Source organism: Akebia trifoliata, chromosome 3 (assembly GCF_017979445.1).
Source record: "Akebia trifoliata isolate Shusen 1 chromosome 3, ASM1797944v1, whole genome shotgun sequence".
In the NCBI taxonomy this organism is placed as follows: Eukaryota; Viridiplantae; Streptophyta; class Magnoliopsida; order Ranunculales; family Lardizabalaceae; genus Akebia; species Akebia trifoliata.
The window spans coordinates 38,522,031-38,540,093 of NC_141377.1; the positions used below are offsets into that span (position 1 = coordinate 38,522,031).

At 35.0% G+C, this 18,063-nt stretch overlaps 2 protein-coding genes and 1 pseudogene across 2 annotated transcripts; 1 reads left to right on the forward strand and 2 right to left on the reverse strand.

Annotated features, from left to right (window-relative positions):
- The first annotated feature begins 4,241 nt into the window (after positions 1-4,241).
- LOC147406804 (uncharacterized) lies at positions 4,242-12,050 on the forward strand. Its single transcript, XM_086435029.1, has 8 exons — positions 4,242-4,692; positions 4,788-4,931; positions 5,077-5,304; positions 7,818-8,025; positions 8,599-8,735; positions 10,474-10,557; positions 11,495-11,561; positions 11,646-12,050. Exons 1-8 carry the CDS (start codon positions 4,412-4,414, stop codon positions 11,943-11,945), a joined length of 1,449 nt encoding a protein of 482 aa, XP_086291155.1. The 5' UTR covers positions 4,242-4,411; the 3' UTR covers positions 11,946-12,050.
- Positions 12,051-12,198: 148 nt separating this feature from the next.
- Positions 12,199-12,797, reverse strand: LOC147406805 (multifunctional methyltransferase subunit TRM112 homolog A pseudogene; annotated as a pseudogene).
- A 3,406-nt stretch (positions 12,798-16,203) lies between these two features.
- Positions 16,204-17,238, reverse strand: LOC147406806 (uncharacterized). Its single transcript, XM_086432572.1, has one exon. It carries the CDS (start codon positions 17,236-17,238, stop codon positions 16,204-16,206), a length of 1,035 nt encoding a protein of 344 aa, XP_086288698.1.
- Between the last annotated feature and the right edge of the window lie 825 nt (positions 17,239-18,063).

Sequence of the window (18,063 nt, forward strand, 5' to 3'; positions counted from 1 at the left end):
TTAAAAAATTAGTATTATGGTATAGATAGGTTTGGAATGTTAATTTTTAGTATTTTAGTAGAATTATAAGTTATTATGATGGAGTTATCTATATAAGGAGTTCCAAATCCGAAAATCAAAATAATCAATCAATAATCAATTCAATTAACTTTTCTCTCTTAATTACTTTTTAGTTTTATACTTTATTTTTTTTCAAGTTATTACTTGTTTATCAATTGAATTTATTGATTCAAAGATTTTAAGTGTTCTATTGAACACAACCTTTCGAATCTATTGATTCATACGCTTCAGTTACATTAAGTGGTATCAGAGCCTCATTTGAGAGTTTTACCACTTTCCACATGGTTAAAGAACTCTAATCCTTTATAACCAAAGATCAATCGGATCAAAGGTTCAAGGAAGAAGGTGAACATCAAAGTTGTCTTATTCACAACTTATTATCAATACAACATATTGATCCTTCAATTCAACATAATCTTTTTAGAACTACATGCATGGTACAAGGCAAATTGTGCCAATTAAGTATAGATAGTAGAAGTTCAAAAAATATAATTTGAAGTTACATGGTCGATGCATTCAAGATACCCACTATGTAACATCATACACATTATTATATAGGTTGGGTGGATGATGAATGCAAGAAGAATGTTACAAGTCAATGTTTTTTTTCTTTTAGCATTGGAAAATATAAAGATGGGGTTATTTGTGATATCATCCCAATGAAAAGCATGTCACATCTTCTTGGAAAGACCTTGGCTTCATGATAATGATGTCACATATCAGGACAAAGTCAATACCTATTCTTTCATGCAAAATAGTGTCAAAGTAACTATACACCATTCCCATTCAAAGCCCAAGGCTACCCAATCGGTCAAGGAGAATGAAACATGTTTTATTTTTACCAACATCAATGAGAACTTAAAAGAAACAAGTCAAGTGTTCATGATAATAGTGCAACCTTCCTATTCAAATTTCTCATCAAGTGCAATCCTTTCTTGAAGAATTTTTTTGTGTTTTTCCTTCGAAATTATCAAATACATTGCCTCCCATGAAGAATGTAAAACATCACATCGATTTGATGTCAGAGTCTCCCAAATTTATCCCATTATGGGATGAATTTGAAAGAACATGACACATTGAAGGAACAATTGAAGAAGAACTTTGAAACTTCTAATGAAAAGAACAAAGCAGATGTCTATAAGGATAGAAGATTCAAAAGGTATGAAAATAGAGACTTGGTCATGATTTATCTTAGTAAATATTATTTTTTCACTAGAATTTACAAGAGGACCAACTTGAAGAAATTGAACCCCTTTGTATCTTGAAGAAGATAAACGATAATGTTTATGTGAAAAATTTACTTGATGATATATTATGATCAATTATATTCTTTAATCGAAGTCTGAAGAAGAGATATTACTAGAAATATATTAGAGCAAGCGATGAATGGCAAACAAGAAAAAAATGCCTTCAAGAACAACTCGAAGACAAGTTTTTTTCAAAGAAAATGGGTTTGATGTAGGACATCTACAATTCTAAGTAGTTTTCTATTTCTATTTCTAGTTCTACTAAGATTTATGTTTCATAATTATGTTAGGAGTACAATTCCTTGTTATTTTCTAATTTATTTTAAATTTATTTTTATTATTTAGGCTATAATTAAAAATGCTTGGAAGTGTCTAATTTGAGTTCTAATATGATTAGAAAGTTAGTATTATATTATAAATAGGTTAGGAATGTTAAATTTTAATATTTTAGTAGAATTCTAAGTTGTTATGATGGAGTTATCTATATAAGGAGTTCCAAATTCGAAAATGAAAATAATCAATTCAATTATTTTTTCTTTCTTAATTATTTTTTAGTTTTATGCTTTATTTTTTCAAGTTTTTGTTCGTTTATCAATTGAATCTATTGATTCAAATTGATTTTAAGTGTTCTATTGAACACAATCTCTCGAATATATTGATTCACATGTTTTCGCTACGTCAGAAAAATGGAAGAGAGAGAAGGGAGATTAGTGTATTTCCTTATCCTTACTCTACCTTATTATTATTTTCTCTTATTTGTGTTATCTTCTTGATATTCAAAATGTGAGCTTCTTCACTTTAAACTTTTGAATTTTACGAGTGAAATTGAGAGGTATTTTAGTGTATGAATTAAAGATGTGGGATAGGTTATTTTATGAAGTTGAGTAGGGATTTTAAAGGTTTTAAGAAGATTGAGAGATAGTTGAGAGGGTTGAAAAGTGAGAGAGTTCTTAGAGTTGAGAGAGATGAGAGAGTTGAAGTTTGAAATAAAAGGTTCAAGCATGGGGCATTTGTGAGGAGAACGTGAGTTTTTATAGGGTTTTGAGACACTTTTTAAGGTCAAAATGGTCCTAAAATGAGGGTTGAGGGAAAATGACATGAGTTGTTGAAACAATGAGATTGAAATTAGAGTTTAGTGAAGTATAAAATGATGAATGAGATATATGGATCCTTTTGACCCATGTGGGTTGGATCTTCTAATTCATTTCTATGTTGAGTGCGAGCCAAGTTAAAGTGGAGTTGTAATTGCATAGGAGAATAGTTAAGGTGAGGGACTTGATTTTAGGAGGGTGGAGTTGGTGGTGACAAGTGTCCAAAAGGTAAGCATATGTTAATTTTTAGGTGGGTTTAGTGAGTTGATTAAGGAAATTGGGGTGTAGAAAGTATAAAGATAACTTGTGAAATATTTTGAGAAGAATGTGATGGGGTTAGGTGGTGACATGTGGTATGATGTGAGAATATTAATAGGGGTGATGAAAATGATTTCTTTTGAGAGGTTGGTTGTGGTGGTGACAAATATCCTATTTTATAAGCATAAACTTAGGTAGGTTTTGTAGGTTGAATCTTGAGTTGGGTTTGAAATTGGTTAAAAGATGGAAAATAGACTTCGATTTGGGATTTAGTAGGTTTAGGGCTGTGATGGGCTTTATGTGAGAAGGGTGTTAAGGATATGATTTGAGTAGGTTTGAGTGGTTTAGATTAATTGGGGCCTTAGGGATCCTTTATTTGGGAAGAAATGTGATTTTGAGAGTTTGGGCCCTTAAGTCATTTTAACTTAAAAATACAATTTTTGAGCCTTTTTTGTGTGGGGGGCCATTCAAATTGGGGTGTCTATAATAATCATTTTATAAGTGACGCACTAGTTGCACATCAACCTTAGAAAAATCCTTTATTTTTTACTTTTTTTATAACCTTTATGTTAACCTACTGCTTGCACTCCAATAGATAACCTTTTAGGTTTTAACATGTAGTTTTGTATTATATGTTCATGCTTTATGATTGATTTTACTTGTGTTCTCTTTGATTCCAACTTAATTAAGGTACTAATTTTTTAATTTCTATTTAAAAATCAATATGAACCTGTGTATTTAACGGGAATATACATTTATAAATATGGTACTAAGTACTAATATGACAAAGTATTTCTTACAAAAATTACTGAACCAACAATAATTTGTGTGGGCATAGTTGAGGTAAAAAAAAGAGTGCAATAATTTTTTTAATTATTTTTAAAGTGTAATCATCTAAATGGAGTGTAAAGGGCAATTTTTAAGTGATGAAGTGCAATCATGGTTTTAAAACTCGAGTTCACATCTCATCTCGTCCATGCCAGATATTGAGTCGTCTTGGATGAATTGTTAGATACATTTGAGACATCTTGTTGAAAAATGAGAAAAAGGAATGTGGGATTTTAAATTTCACTCGAAAAAATTACTTGTCCGACCATCTCATTCATGCCTGATACCGAGATGACTTGGGCGATAAGAACAAGTTTGAAATCAGTGTGCAATTGGTAATGGGTGATGTGCAATTAGTAGGATCCTTTTATAACTACTTAGTAATTAAGATAGAATTTGTTTAACTCTTATCTAAATGGTATTTAGGTTTGTAGAAGACATACAGAAAATATAGCAGTATTTATTTGATTCGCCCAAGAAGAACTTGCAGATTTTGCAGTTGTACTTGTCGGCACTGTACTGAGTCCGACTTTTTCAAAATTTTGAAGCCTCCAGACCGTTTCAAAATTTTGAAGCAATCTTCCTCATAATAAGACGCGTGGCATTTTGAATTTATTTAACTTTACATTTCCGAAAAATTAGAATATCTCTCTTTTAAAAAGCCACGCGTAATCCAATGGAGAGGGTTGCTTCAAAATTTTGAAGCGTTCTGTTCGCTTCAAATGTTTTTTCCGCACTTACTACCACTGCATCGGTCAATGAAGCTTGTCAGTCCAAAACAGATACCTGATTCACACGCGCGAAAACTGGCTCTTCGATGTTCGATTCCTCCAAAGCTCTTTTCCTCCCTGTCTCTGCAAAAACGAATCTCTTACAGTTTCGTACATTTCGTCTCCATTAATGATTCTGAAACCCTAATTTTCTTCAATGTCTTCGCCCAGCGTCGAATGTTGCAGAGGTTTTCATGGCGAGAATGACAAGAGATCTGATAAATCAAACTGTCCTTATTGCCAAAAACCAAATTCTTCTTTATCTTCTTCTTCATTTCTTAGCTTTTATTTGAATTCGGATGAGGTTTTGGACAAATTTCAGAGAATCATCATAGCTTCCGCCAAGGGTTTCTCCATTGGAGCTGGTATAAAAGGGGGTCTCGCAGTTTTTTCGATCTTAGCTAAATTGAGAAATGGAAGATTCTCCGCTTCTGCAAGGTGAATTGTTTGAGATTTACCCGAATCTGATTTTATTTTGTTCCAAGGATTGTGGTTTTGAATTTGATTTCAATCTCGATTTTTTTCGGTTTCAGAAAGGCGGGAATGGTTTCGAATGGAGGAGAAGCGATCGTAATGGCCGTTAAGGAGACTCTCCAATACGGTCTCTTCCTTGGTTCCTTTGCTTGTACATTTGTTTCTGTAGATGAATGTATTGCTGCTTTGGGAGGAGATCATAGGCATGTCTCTGTTCTAATTGAATTGCTACTTGTTTGTTTGAACCCTAAAAAACTGAATTTTTTTGGTGGGAAAAGTAGGTACTTTGTATTTTTCCAATTTCCTTTGTTTGGGTGCTCTGATTAGTTAATCTTATTCTGGTTTCAGGACTGCAAGCTGGAGAACACTTGTTGCTGGAGCGATTGCTGGGCCTTCAATGCTTTTGACTGGACTAAATACACAGCACACGAGCTTGGCAATATACATTCTTATGCGAGCTGCGGTCCTAGCTTCGCGTTGTGGAATAAAAAGCAAACGATTTGGTCGAATTTGTAAACCTCTTACTTGGTCACATGGCGACATTTTTCTTATGTGCCTCTCTTCTTCACAAATTTTGTATGTATTCTTTCCTTGCATCATTTTAGTTTCGTATAATGTGATTGAAAGAAAATGATTTATTGAGAATTCTTGGATGAATATTACATAAACCCCAATAGGGTATTTATAAATATAACATCAACCAAGATATATGGAAACTAGCCTAATATAAATATTGTAGAATATCTTAATTAATATAAGTAAATACTCTAGATTATCTAAGTGATATATCCTAAATCTGTCATCCTCCATCACAACCTTCCATTTGTAATGAGATACACTGACAATGCTACAACGTATCTCATGCATCTTAATACAATGCATCTTACTCTCTAACAGTGATTAGTAGTGCCCACAACTTTATTTATTTATGCTTAGCGATCAACTTATCTTTGAATGTTTGTCTTGCAATTCTAATTGTTAGTTTATATTAGTGAAAAGGATAAAAATCCATAGTGTGTTAGTATCATACTTTTGACCCTTTCAAGTGCATCAAGTTGTTCGACTTTGCCGCAACAACAGAGTAGGCCTACCAAAATGGGGGTAAAGCTCTAATCGTCCATTAAGCCTAAAACTTACTAAGTGCATGATAAATGTCTTACAAGAATTTGAGAATAGTAAAATTAGTAAAATAGCTAATCTACCCTTGTATTAGAACAATCATTTGGGAGGAAGACTTTTCCTTCTTTTTGATAAGTGATTGGGGAAGAAAATTTATCAATCCCTAATTCTCATTAACCATGTGATAGTTTTCAGGATCGTATGAATAGAAAAATAAGTGAAATACCTAACCTTTCCAATGACAAAGACAAACAATACTTGAATATACATGTATATCTCTTCTTCTTTACAAACATATCTTGTAACAACCATCTTGTCTCATCTACCTAAGCAATAGTTCTCTTTAGCTAAGAACTCATCCGAGCAGCAACACTTTGTTTCTTACCTTTCCAGGAGATGAGTGAATCTCCTAGAAATATACAAGAGCATGTTGTAGACCGACGATCAATGAAATCACCTACCTAGTCGGCATGAAAACAGAATTGAACCTCTAAACTAGAAGATGAAGATACCAACAAACTCTGAAACAATGGTCCTCGAATATACCTAAAAACGACTGTTCAAATGCATTGTTCATGGGGCTGAAACAAAATTGGCTAACCACATGAACAATATATGTGAGATATAGACAAGTCACTGTGAGATACTCTAGGCAACTAACAATATGACAGAAATGTCGAATCTGATAGCGGGTCATTCAAGAGGGGCATTAGTGGTATCTTCATTGGTTAGTCTAGCATGATTGATTACATACGTACTTGGTTTGCATTAGTAAATACTCATTGGCAGAATATGTGACTTCAGGATCTAAATGGTCCAAATCTTTCATTATGAACTGATCTTGAAAACGTTGTTTCGATTGATCGATGCCTACAACATTATCTCCAATGATAATCATGTTCTCTACATACAGGAGTAAAATTAACCCTAACCTGTTAGAATTAGACTAAAAAAGTGCAGAATCATTCCCTACTCTAAGTGAATCCAAAATAGTGAATAGCAGTACTAAACTTCTCCAATCAAGCATTTTGAGCATGTTTAAGACCATGTAGAGCATGAAGATTGTTGTTGCCAATGTTTAAGACCATATATACTTCTTCTTGATGGTCTCCATTTAAGACAACATTTTTTAACATTCTTTGAGAGAGTGACTATCAATGGGTTGCAGCATCAGAGATCAAAGTACGAATAATGGTCAGAGAAAATCTCCTATTAATTAGGTCTATATTCCGAAATACAACCCTTCTTGACCAATTGAGTTTTGTATTGTTCTAATCCTCCAACGTGTCTTCAAATATACACCCATTTGTAATCCTTTTACATCAAGGAAAGTAACTAAATCCCAAGTATGCATCATTTGCAGAGCAGCTAATTCTTCATCCATAGCCTGCTGCCGATTGGAACAAGACCTGCTTCCTGATAGGACTGAGTTTCATGAAAGAAGGGACAAAAGCAATAAACAATATTTTGTTTCATTACTATAAAAATTTTGAATATCCGAAGTTCTTGCATAGCTCATGGCCATATCCCACAAATGATCTCATCTAATGCAACAAATTATAAACAGTTTGCCAATAAATTGCTATGATTTCTCAAACAGTGTTTAAGTGCATTTTTATACTTCTCTACTATTATATTTCACTTTTCTTATAGTATTGTCTAGAATAAGTAGCTAAATTGCAGACATGTGCAAACTGGAAATTTTCACATTTGGGTGCATTACGAAAATTCAAAATCAGACGCTGTTCATCCTTCATGAAAATGATGACTTGATTGTTGAAGCATTTAGATAGGGACATACATTGTATTTTCTTAAATAGTGTGCTTGGAATTTTGAATGTGAAGTTCTTGGGTTGTTGATATTTGAACACATGGATCTGTGTTGTTGTTTCACATCATCTTTTTTAATTAGAAACTACAAGAGAGAAATACTTGATTCTTTGACCATGGATCATTGGAAATATTGTCAGATCTGCTTACATATTGAGCCAAGGAAGTTTGCCTCCATCATACAAGTCATTTCTCAATAAACATGGAGGAAAGGATCCTGTTATCTTGCAGGGCATCAAAGAGATTGCAAGTGGCATGCCTTTCTCTAATTTGGAGGGAATAGAGAAGCATTACAAGTCCATGGGTTTCAACGTAAAACTAGATCCTGAAATGAAAGTTCCCTGTTCGGTATGCATTCTCGATTTTCTTCTTCCAGATTACAAAGTGAAATTGTTATAAAACAGTAATAGGAAGCTATCGACCGCTCCCAATGTACAAAAGTGTTCCCAGCAACACCTTGCTTGGCATTGCTGTTGAAGTTTCTAATGTTCAATTTAAAAAAAAAATCAATTGGTTCAGGTCAGGTCCGATATCCCATCCTATATGATAATTTCAATTTGGGGTGAGGTTTCAGGATCTGATACGATGAGTGACTCCATCCAATGAGAAGAAGGATTGGTTTTGGATTAATCATGTCTTGATGCAATAGCATATAAATTTGTAGAATTGAGTGTATATATTGTGATTATTGGATTGAATTAGATCTGGGTTGAAGCATGTTGGATCTAATGAGGATCCAATAAGGACCTGATTTGATTGTTATTGGATTTGTCCTGGATTGAATCCATTCCATCTGAGCTCTATCCATTGACAATCCAAGTCCACGGTAAAGTTTGAAGATCTTTTTTCGAATGCCATTTTTTCCCATGTAAATATAAAGAAATCTTCAATAACTAAAGATGCATTCAAATGTTTATGCAGATTATACATGGAAATCAACCATGTACTACGCATGTTGTTTCTTTTTTTGTTCGAGCCTATGTAAGAGCATTGCCGGTCTATCTTCCAGTATATTTGATTCCTGCAATAATAGTTCATCGCCAAGACCTATTAAAAAGGTATTGAATTTGTATTAAGTCTTGCCAAATATATTATTCTGCCATCATTTCATTTGATGTACGTCAAAGATGTTATCTTTTCTTGTTGAAATTGTTATCATAAACATATATTAAGGGCTCAATTATGGTCCAGGCGCTGCCATACTTTTAATATTATGAGCCTCTACGACACAGTGGGTGCATATTCTTATTAATCAAATGTGCAATTTGTGGGCCTTGTCTAGGAGAAAGACTTAAACCAAAAACTAGCCCATTCATGCCATACCCACCAAATTTATCCTTTTTGAATGGCCAAAAATACAAGAGAGCAGTCTCGAGAAAATTTCTATTTATCAGATGCTTAAGATCATCCCATCTAGCTGAATTGTGGTCAAAGAGATCTCCTACATGGGATCCACTATTTAGATGGTTCAGATAGATAAGAATAAGGATCATTTGTATAACATGGACTAGGTACTACCATAACCCATAAGTGTGGTACTACAGTTTATTTTATTTATCATTAACCTGGACTATCTAATTTATCTACAGATATTAATTCAAAGCTATAGAGGGAATCTAGAGCCTAGTGGCCAAGTCTGTGTGTCTGTAAATGATGGTTTCTTATCTTATATCAAGGACTGAATAGCTAGTTTTGAGATATGCTACCGAGTTAAGAGATTATGTAGTTTTGGCCACCGTAGTACCCTCTAGTGGTAATTGGAGAATATTTATATGCAGTCCAATAGATCAATGGGGAACTAGATGCCAACTTCATGGATTGTTGTATTGGTAGGTACTTTTGGGGATTATGACTTGTAATATGGTCTCATCTGATGTTTGGTATTGAACTTTGGTTCAATTTCTATATCAGTTAGTTTGGAAACATAAATATTTTGATCAGTGAGGAAATTAATACAATTTCATGGAAATGATGGAAATATTAAGAATCTTTTCATTAAAATTGTAGGAAATTATAAAATAGGCATGCAAACATAGTCTTAAGTTATTAAATAAGAGTAAACAACCATATAAAGTGTGGAAATGAAGATCGGGAGCATTATGTTACGTATTGGCACTGGTATCTAAGAGTCAAACATCCAAAAATAATAATAATATTCTACGAATAAATTAGAATAATAATGTCATATTAACTACACCTTCAAGCTAAAACTCTGGCTTAAATAAATAACTATAAAAACTACATTAGTGCATTATTATATTTTATTTTTTATGAATATATTATTTATATTTCTTCTAATCATAATTTATATATAATCACACTTTATTTCTACAAATGAATGGATATTATGTGTAATTTGCAAATAATTTCTAATTTTCGTTCTTTTTATAAAATTTAAATATTTTATCAAAAAAAAAATCAATCAACTTTCATTGTATCAAATATTTCCATCTAAATCTCCCATTTTCATACCCTGAAATTTGATTATTTCCAGTAAAATTTACTGTTCATAAAATGAATATTGATATATATATAAACATATATTGTTGGTTAGTTTTTGCATTGGGCCTTTTGGAAGTGGAAATATTCTGCTTTTGTTCATATTCCGTTGGCCTTTTTCTATTGCTACCCTTCAACTTAAAGGTAAGTTTCTTTCGTAATGATCCAGAAAGGAAAAAAAATCCATGTTGCAATTTAAAAATAAAAAATGAAACTGTTATTGATACTCTGCCAGAGAACATTCTCTAGTTGCCTTGTATGATGATATGTAAATTATTTCTATTGAATACCATGCAGGAGGTCTTATACAATTTTGGGGAAGGGTCTTCTTGGTACTGCAAGATCGAGCTTGTTCCTCTCAGTATATTCTTCATCCGCCTGGTCAGCATTCATTATACTTTTAACCCCCTGCACGGACATAGTAGCATCTATTTCCTTGCCCTCATACATAATAGAATCATTATTATTTGTAACTAATAATTTTTATGAAGTGTGATCATTCAAGCTATGCCTATGTGTGTGTGTGTGTATATATATATATATATAGAGAGAGAGAGAGAGAGATACATTAAAAAAGTCAATTTATAATTAGAATCTATCCACTAGTTTACAGATGGAAAAATAGATACCCTCTACAGCCAATACAATAATAGAAAAATGGGAGAAACTCAAACCCGAAACCATTCACACTGACCCCTATATTAAGTCAGCTGAATATTTTATTTGATGATAGAACTACTAATATTCTACTTTAGTAATAAAACAAAGAACATTTTGGCCTAGATAGAATTTGCTCACAATTCCATCTCATCAAATTCAAATTTAGTTACTATTGTTAATGAGCTATTCTATTGACATTTCCTTTGTAGTTATTATAAAGTTACTATCACCACACCAACTTTTACTAATGCCACACCAATTGTGTGCAATTCTTGGGTGATTTATGTAGGAATTGGAGTGGCAATAGCAACTCTCTTATTAAATGACATGATTTGATCATTTCCAAGTACTCTTAAATGTTGCTTTTAGCTGTCTAGCTCTTGAAGACATAAACATCATATTACACAATACCATGGATCTTCTATATATATAGATATAGATATGGTTATTATTATTATAGAGTATGTTCTTGTGCATGTTTTATCACTAAAAATATTTCCACTAAATATTCCCATTTATTAGCCGATTGAAATGGTCAACAAAATCAAAATTTAAAACAATGGTGGTGAGAAAGAAATGGCTCATGTAATAGTTATACTGTTAGAATTAATAAGGGTTAGGATTTGTTGCTAACAATGGTTCAAGGTTTGTTATGTAGGGTGTGGACATGCCTGCTGTTCAGGATTTTCAATAAATGTAACATTCCTTTGGTGGCGATGGGAACGGTATTTGGGCTTTCACCCAGTCCTCCTTGTGTATGCTGGATCATATCTGTGCCTTGTTTTTAACTAGTTTTGTCTGTGAAACAGTTCCCCACCGGTCTGGCGTTGGCTATTGAGAAGAAGAGTAGGAGTATGGAGATATCACTCTACTGCTTTGCTCGCGCCATTGAGAGCTTCTTCACTTGCATGGCAGATGCCGGTTTGTTGGTGCGATCCAAGAAGTTGAAGAGAGCTGATGTGGTGATTTTTAGCTTATCGACAGCCATCATCATGCATTGTTATGCTAGAGAGAGGGAGGTGTTTCGTTCGAAGTACTTAAATGTTCTTGATTGGGTATTTGGTGTTCCTTCATCCATCTGTGACACATCTCATGAGAAACATGGGTAGAATGTCCATGCTTGTAAGGTTCTCAGATGGTATCCAGCAGTACTGTGGTTTCTAACCTCTATTTTTTTTTTTAATTTATTGAAAAAGAAAATTGCATTTATATAATACTCTTTTATTATTGTTAATGTTATAGAACAATAAGCAAGCTGAGAGTAAAAGCTATACTAAACAAAATTGAATGGAGGATTCAATTAGTAACCTTGAGAATGATAAACCTTGTAAATGGTTTGCACTAAAATTGGTTCCTTTAGAATGTCTTCAAACTTCAAAGAAGTAGAAAAATTCTTCTTATTAAAGTAAAACATTTAATTTCACTTATACAAGAATGAAAGAAACCCCTCTTTCAAAACCCTAATAATGTCCTCATCGCTAAAAAAATTTCAGGACAAAAAAAAAAATACAACGGGGGCCGACAGAATAGATTGATTGATGATCAGACTTCGTCTTCGTGGAGGAGCATGTTTGGGATTCCTTTATTAACAGGAAAACAACGACCTGTCTGTGGACAGATGAGAGAACCCTCTTCGAGATGGAGTTGAAGGAGGGCGTGGTGGAACTTGTTAAGGAAATCTTCCGAGTCAAGCATCGATGAATCGGCCTCTTCGGGAAGCTGTGTGTAACCCATTGATCGTGCGGCGTCGAAAAGAGCTTTCCATTCGATCTTGGGGAACATGTTCTTGAGGAAATCAGGGTTGAATTCGACCTCTTTTTCCACGAATTTCTCCACTTCGAGACGCAAGGGAAACCCGTTCGAGACGCCCTTGATGTTGCTGGAGAGCATGTTGTGCGTTAAAAGCCTCATCTCTCTCTCTCTCTCACACTCGCACGCAGAGTTCGCGAGTTTATGCTTTAGTTTGCAGGGAACATTTTTAAGACGAAAATGCCCCCCCGGCGACTTGGGTGATGTTTAAACATTTCTGAGACGAAAATGACCCTCTAATAGAGTTTACAAGATGTTTTTTTTTTTTTTTTAATTTAGGTGAAATGAGACCATTTTTATTATTAATATTAAGGGTGGCGTTCAAGGGCCAACTTTTTGGCAAAACATTTTTCAAAACATGAGTTAGAGGTTTTGGAATGGGCTGATTTTTGGTGAGGATGATCTCTATGGTGAGGAGATCATCATCCACAAAAATCAGCTCATTCCAAAACTTCTAACCCCATCAAAAACAGTTTATAAAAAATGGACGGTCCACAATTTTTCAGCTTGTAAACATGGGTTAGAAGTTTTGGAATGGGCTGATTTTTGGTGAGGATGATCTCCTCACCGTAGAGATCATCCTCACCAAAAATCAGCCCATTCCAAAACCTCTAACTCATGTTTTGAAAAATGTTTTACCAAAAAGTTGGCCATTGAACGCCCCCCTAATATTAATTAATATTTTTACATATAAATAATAAGATTTATTAATTAAAAAAGATAAATACAAAATAGATATGTTATTTACACATTAAATTTTTAAATATAATATATGGTGTTTTTTCAGGCATGCCACTATATTTTGGAAAATATTGACAAATCCCTATTTTCAACCTGATGATAGACCAACCTTTTTTTTTTTGAAAAGTATAATATATTGATCAAAGAAAGAAAACAAGAGACAAGGAGGCCGAGGAAGCCTCCAAAAAAATAAAAAGAAAGAACCACATCAATAATTACATAACGAATGCCATCTAAAAACAAAATCATCAAAAGTTATCCCCGCGAACTCTATATTCTGCTTTGACCAAAGGTATAACAACCCCAAGATCTCCAAAAAACTTGCATGAGGAGAACTAGTCTTATTATTGAACACTCTGTTATTTCTCTCGGTCCAAATCCCCCAAGTAATAGCAGCGGGAAGCATAGCCCAAAGGATTCTTTTTCTGGTGTGGAAGGCATTACTAGTCCACTCTTCTAACAACGAAGAGAACTTACAAGGAGGGACCCAATTAAGATGGAACAGACCAATGAAAATCGACCAAATATGATATGAAAAAAAGCAATGGATTAATAAATAATCGACAGATTCCCCATCACACATGCAAAGGGGACAACAATTTGGAGTGATCCAACCACACACAATCAACTTGTCCAAAGTAAGAATCTTACCAAGAGAAGCCAACCAAACAAAGAAAACTACTTTAGAGGGAACTAACCTGGACCAACCATTAACTATCACTGGGGATCTCTCTTCGTCGTAAGTGAACCACTCATAGAAAGACTTGACAGAGAATCTCAAATCCTTAGTCCTTGTCCATTCCCACTTGTCCTGTTCATTGTCGTTGAGTTGAACCGCATGCAAAAGATCTAGGAAAGATGTCACCTCAGTTAGCTCCCAATCATTAAATTTCTTCTCAACCCTAGATTCCAAGTAGGACCCGACTCGTTGCCAACCAAACACTGCTGAATAGAATAGTTCTTCTTCGCAGAACAAGTGTACAAGGACGGGAATTGATTTGCTAGAGGCAATGTGCCACACCAACTATCCTCCCAAAATCTAATTCAATCTCCCACACCCGCTTTGAATCTAATCCCCATCTCGAAATCCTCTATCCCTTTAAGAACCCCTTTCCACACATTACACCCATACGGGTCTTTAACCTCTCCACTAAACCAACCTAACCTCCTTTCCCCATACTTGGCCTTAATCACCTTCCTCCACAAACTCCTCCTTTCTTCGTCAAATCTCCAAAGCCATTTACCTAACAGAGCTATATTGGTTAATCTAAGCCCCCTAATGCCCAACCCCCCATTTCTCTTAGGAGTGCAAATCACTTTCCATCTAACTAGATGATACTTTCTCCTGTCCTTCCTATCATTCCACAAAAAATCCTTCATAAGTCTTTCCATTCTGATCTCAATAGACCTTGGAAGCGTGAACAATGATAGGACATAAACCGGGATAGTCGTTAAAGTGCTTTTGATCAACGTGACCTTTCCTCCTTTCGACAAATAATTGGCTTTCCACCAATTCAACCTTTTTTCCATCCTCTCTATTACACCCTCCCAAATATTGATACTATTATATGGTGCTCCCAACGGTAAACCCAAATATGACGTGGGCAAGGTATCATACCCACAACCTAGCATAGTAGCCAACAAATGAATATCGACCACCTCTCCTACCCCAAAAAGCTTGTTCTTCTGCAGATTAATATGAAGTCTTGACATTGCCTCAAAGCAGCATAATAAAACACGAAGCACCCTCACCTGATCCCTCGAATGCTCCAAAAAAATTTATGTATCGTCCGCAAATTGTAAGTGAGAAATCAAAGGTCCATCTTTCACTTTAAACCCCGAGAGCTTGCCTAAATCAACCGCTCTTGTAAACAGTCTGCTCAAAGCTTCAGCAATAATAAGAAACAAGAACGGAGATAAAGGGTCCCCTTGCCTCAACCCTCTCGATCCCCTTAAAAAAACCTGTTGGACTCCCATTGACTAAAATCGAATAAGACACTGTTGTAACACATTTCATAATCTAACTGATCCACTTCTCTCCAAAACCCATCCTCCTCATCATGTACTCCAAAAAATCCCAACTTACATGGTCATAAGCCTTTTGTAAGTCAATCTTCCCTATCATTCCTTTCTCCTTCTTCTTGATCCTAGAGTCAAGACACTCATTAGCAATCAAAACACTATCTAAAATTTGTCTACCTTTAATGAAAGCCCCTTGCTCATCGCCTATGAGATTAGGAAGAACTCTTTTCAACCGATTAGCCAGCACTTTGGATATAATCTTGTACACCAAGCTAACCAAACTAATCGGTCTAAAATCTTCTATCCTATCCGCCCCGACTTTCTTAGGAATCAAAGCCACAAAAATGCTGTTAAGGCTATACTCCAAATACTTCTTATCTTGCAATTCCTTAACGACCTCCATAAAATCTTTCGAGACGACCTCCCAGCAGTGTTTGTAAAATTCCATGTTAAAACCATCTGGACCGGGCGCCTTATCCCCACTCATCGAAAAGAGAACCGCTTTAACCTCCTCCTCCCCTATTTGACTTTCCAACCACACCCTCTCCTCCTGATTCAAGGACTTAAACTCCAGATTATCCGACCAAGGTCTTAAGGGTTCCTTCTCCTTATACAAATCCTTATAAAAGCACACCACCCCCTCCCTAACTTCCTCCTCTCCTACCCTCATGACATCATCGATGTTAAGATTATCAAGCTAGTTACTTCTCCTATGAAAATTAGCAACTTTGTGAAAAAATTTAGTATTATTATCCCCTTCTTTCAGCCATTTGACCCTAGACTTTTGTTTCCAACTTATCTCCTCCATAAAGTCACTATTTGGAATTCCAACTTCAGTTCCATTCTCTTGCTTCTATCCTCTAACCTCAGCTCTCCTTCTTCCTCTTTCTTATCTAAAGTTTCAATGTCTAACAAAATCTCCTTTTTTTCCCCATCAATACTCCCGAGCACCTCCTTGTTCCAAACTTTCAGCTTCTCTTTGAGGAATTTAAGCTTCTTCTTAAACACAGAACCTGGTTTACCTGAAGAAGGGCACTCATTCCACCAATTCCTAATGAGATCTAAGAAGTTTGGTTGAACCAACCACATGTTCTCAAATTTAAAAGGAAGAGGGTGTTGTCTAGTTTGACCTGCTTCCAACAAAATGGGAGTATGATCCGAAACCGGGCTAGGACTAGCAGATTGAATCACATTATAAAACTTCTCCTCCCACTCATTATCCACCAAAAACCTGTCTAATCTGGACATCCTAGAATTACCTTGGTTATTAGACCAGGTGAAACGTCTACCGAGAAGAGGGAAATCCATCAAGCTATGTCTTCCTATAAATTCGTTGAATTTTCTCATCCTCTGAGTTACGTTCGAACTCCTATTCTTCTCATAAGTAAATCGGGTAACATTAAAATCCCCTCCTAAAACCCAAGGTTGCTCCCAGTAACCCGCTACATCTTCGAGTTCCTCCCAAAATTGCATTCTCTCCCTATTGTTGGTTGGACCGTAAATTCCTGAAAACACCCACTGAAAATCTTCATCTCGTTTCCTGCAAGAAATAGAAATCGAGAAAGCTCCTACTAAATTATCTGTCACTTGAATCCGATCTTTATTCCACATCATAAGAATACCGCCAGCCGAACCTATTGCAGGAAGGGCTATCCATTCAATGTTTCTCCCCCAAATTTCCTGAATGATCTTATCATTGCAACTGGCTAATTTCGATTCTTGGAGTATGACAATGAGAGAATTGATGCTCCTGATAAAAGCTTTCATTGCAGCCCTTTTTCTCCTATCTCCTAACCCCCTAACATTCCAAGACAAAACTTTGAGCGACATTGGACACCTATAAAAGACCCACCGCAAACCGAAGCTCCTACCTCTTCACCATCCTATCCAAATCCTTTTTCGTTCTAATTTTGATTAAACTCTTTGTCATCTCCAACGGGGCAACCACCAACCTTTGAATTGAGTCTCGTAACTTCAGCCTGTAGTACAAAAAATTAGTAGCCATTTTCATCTTCAAAATCATTCTATGTACAACAACATTCAAAGCATCATTGAGACATAATAGAATTATTTTTGGGGAAGTAGGAACGATTGAATCAAGGATTTTCTGCAAAAGGTTGTCAGTTGGTAGATCCAAGAAGGGGTATTATGTCTATGTCATCCATTTGAAAACACATATGGGCACATGGCATCTCAAAATATTTACCAAAAGAGTAACATTGAAATGTATATCAATTCTGGCATTCCGGTCGTCTTGCTGGAGTAACATTGAAATGTACATCAATTTTGGCATTCCGGTGAACACGTAGAAGCTTTTCACTCGTATCTCGATGAAAAGCATCGATGCTCATGTGTGCAGCACTACCTCAGATTGTACATTTTAATGTTACTTCAGCATTATCCTTAGCAAAACTTGAAGGGAATGTCGATCACCTATTGATTTAACACAGCCATTTAAAATCTAAATTGTTGTAAATTATAAATAATGCCCACAGATTGAAATTTTAGATATCTAAATAAAAATAATTGTTTTTAAAAATAGATGAAGGAAGAGATATATGATTAATTACAATTACAATACAGGAGAGAACTTCCTTACATGATGGTGAGCAAACAAAATTTTCTCATCCATCAGATGATCCCAAATAGTGTAAA

What these genes read in the sequence shown, in the direction of transcription:
- LOC147406806 (XM_086432572.1), bottom strand. Translation starts at nt 17,238, where the DNA reads ATGTCGCTCAAAGTTTTGTCTTGGAATGTTAGGGGGTTAGGAGATAGG.
- LOC147406804 (XM_086435029.1), top strand. Translation starts at nt 4,412, where the DNA reads ATGTCTTCGCCCAGCGTCGAATGTTGCAGAGGTTTTCATGGCGAGAAT. An exon ending in CTCTCTTCTTCACAAATTTT is followed by an intron (nt 5,305 to 7,817) that starts GTATGTATTCTT and finishes AAATATTGTCAG; the next exon opens with ATCTGCTTACATATTGAGCC. An exon ending in CGCCAAGACCTATTAAAAAG is followed by an intron (nt 8,736 to 10,473) that starts GTATTGAATTTG and finishes AATACCATGCAG; the next exon opens with GAGGTCTTATACAATTTTGG.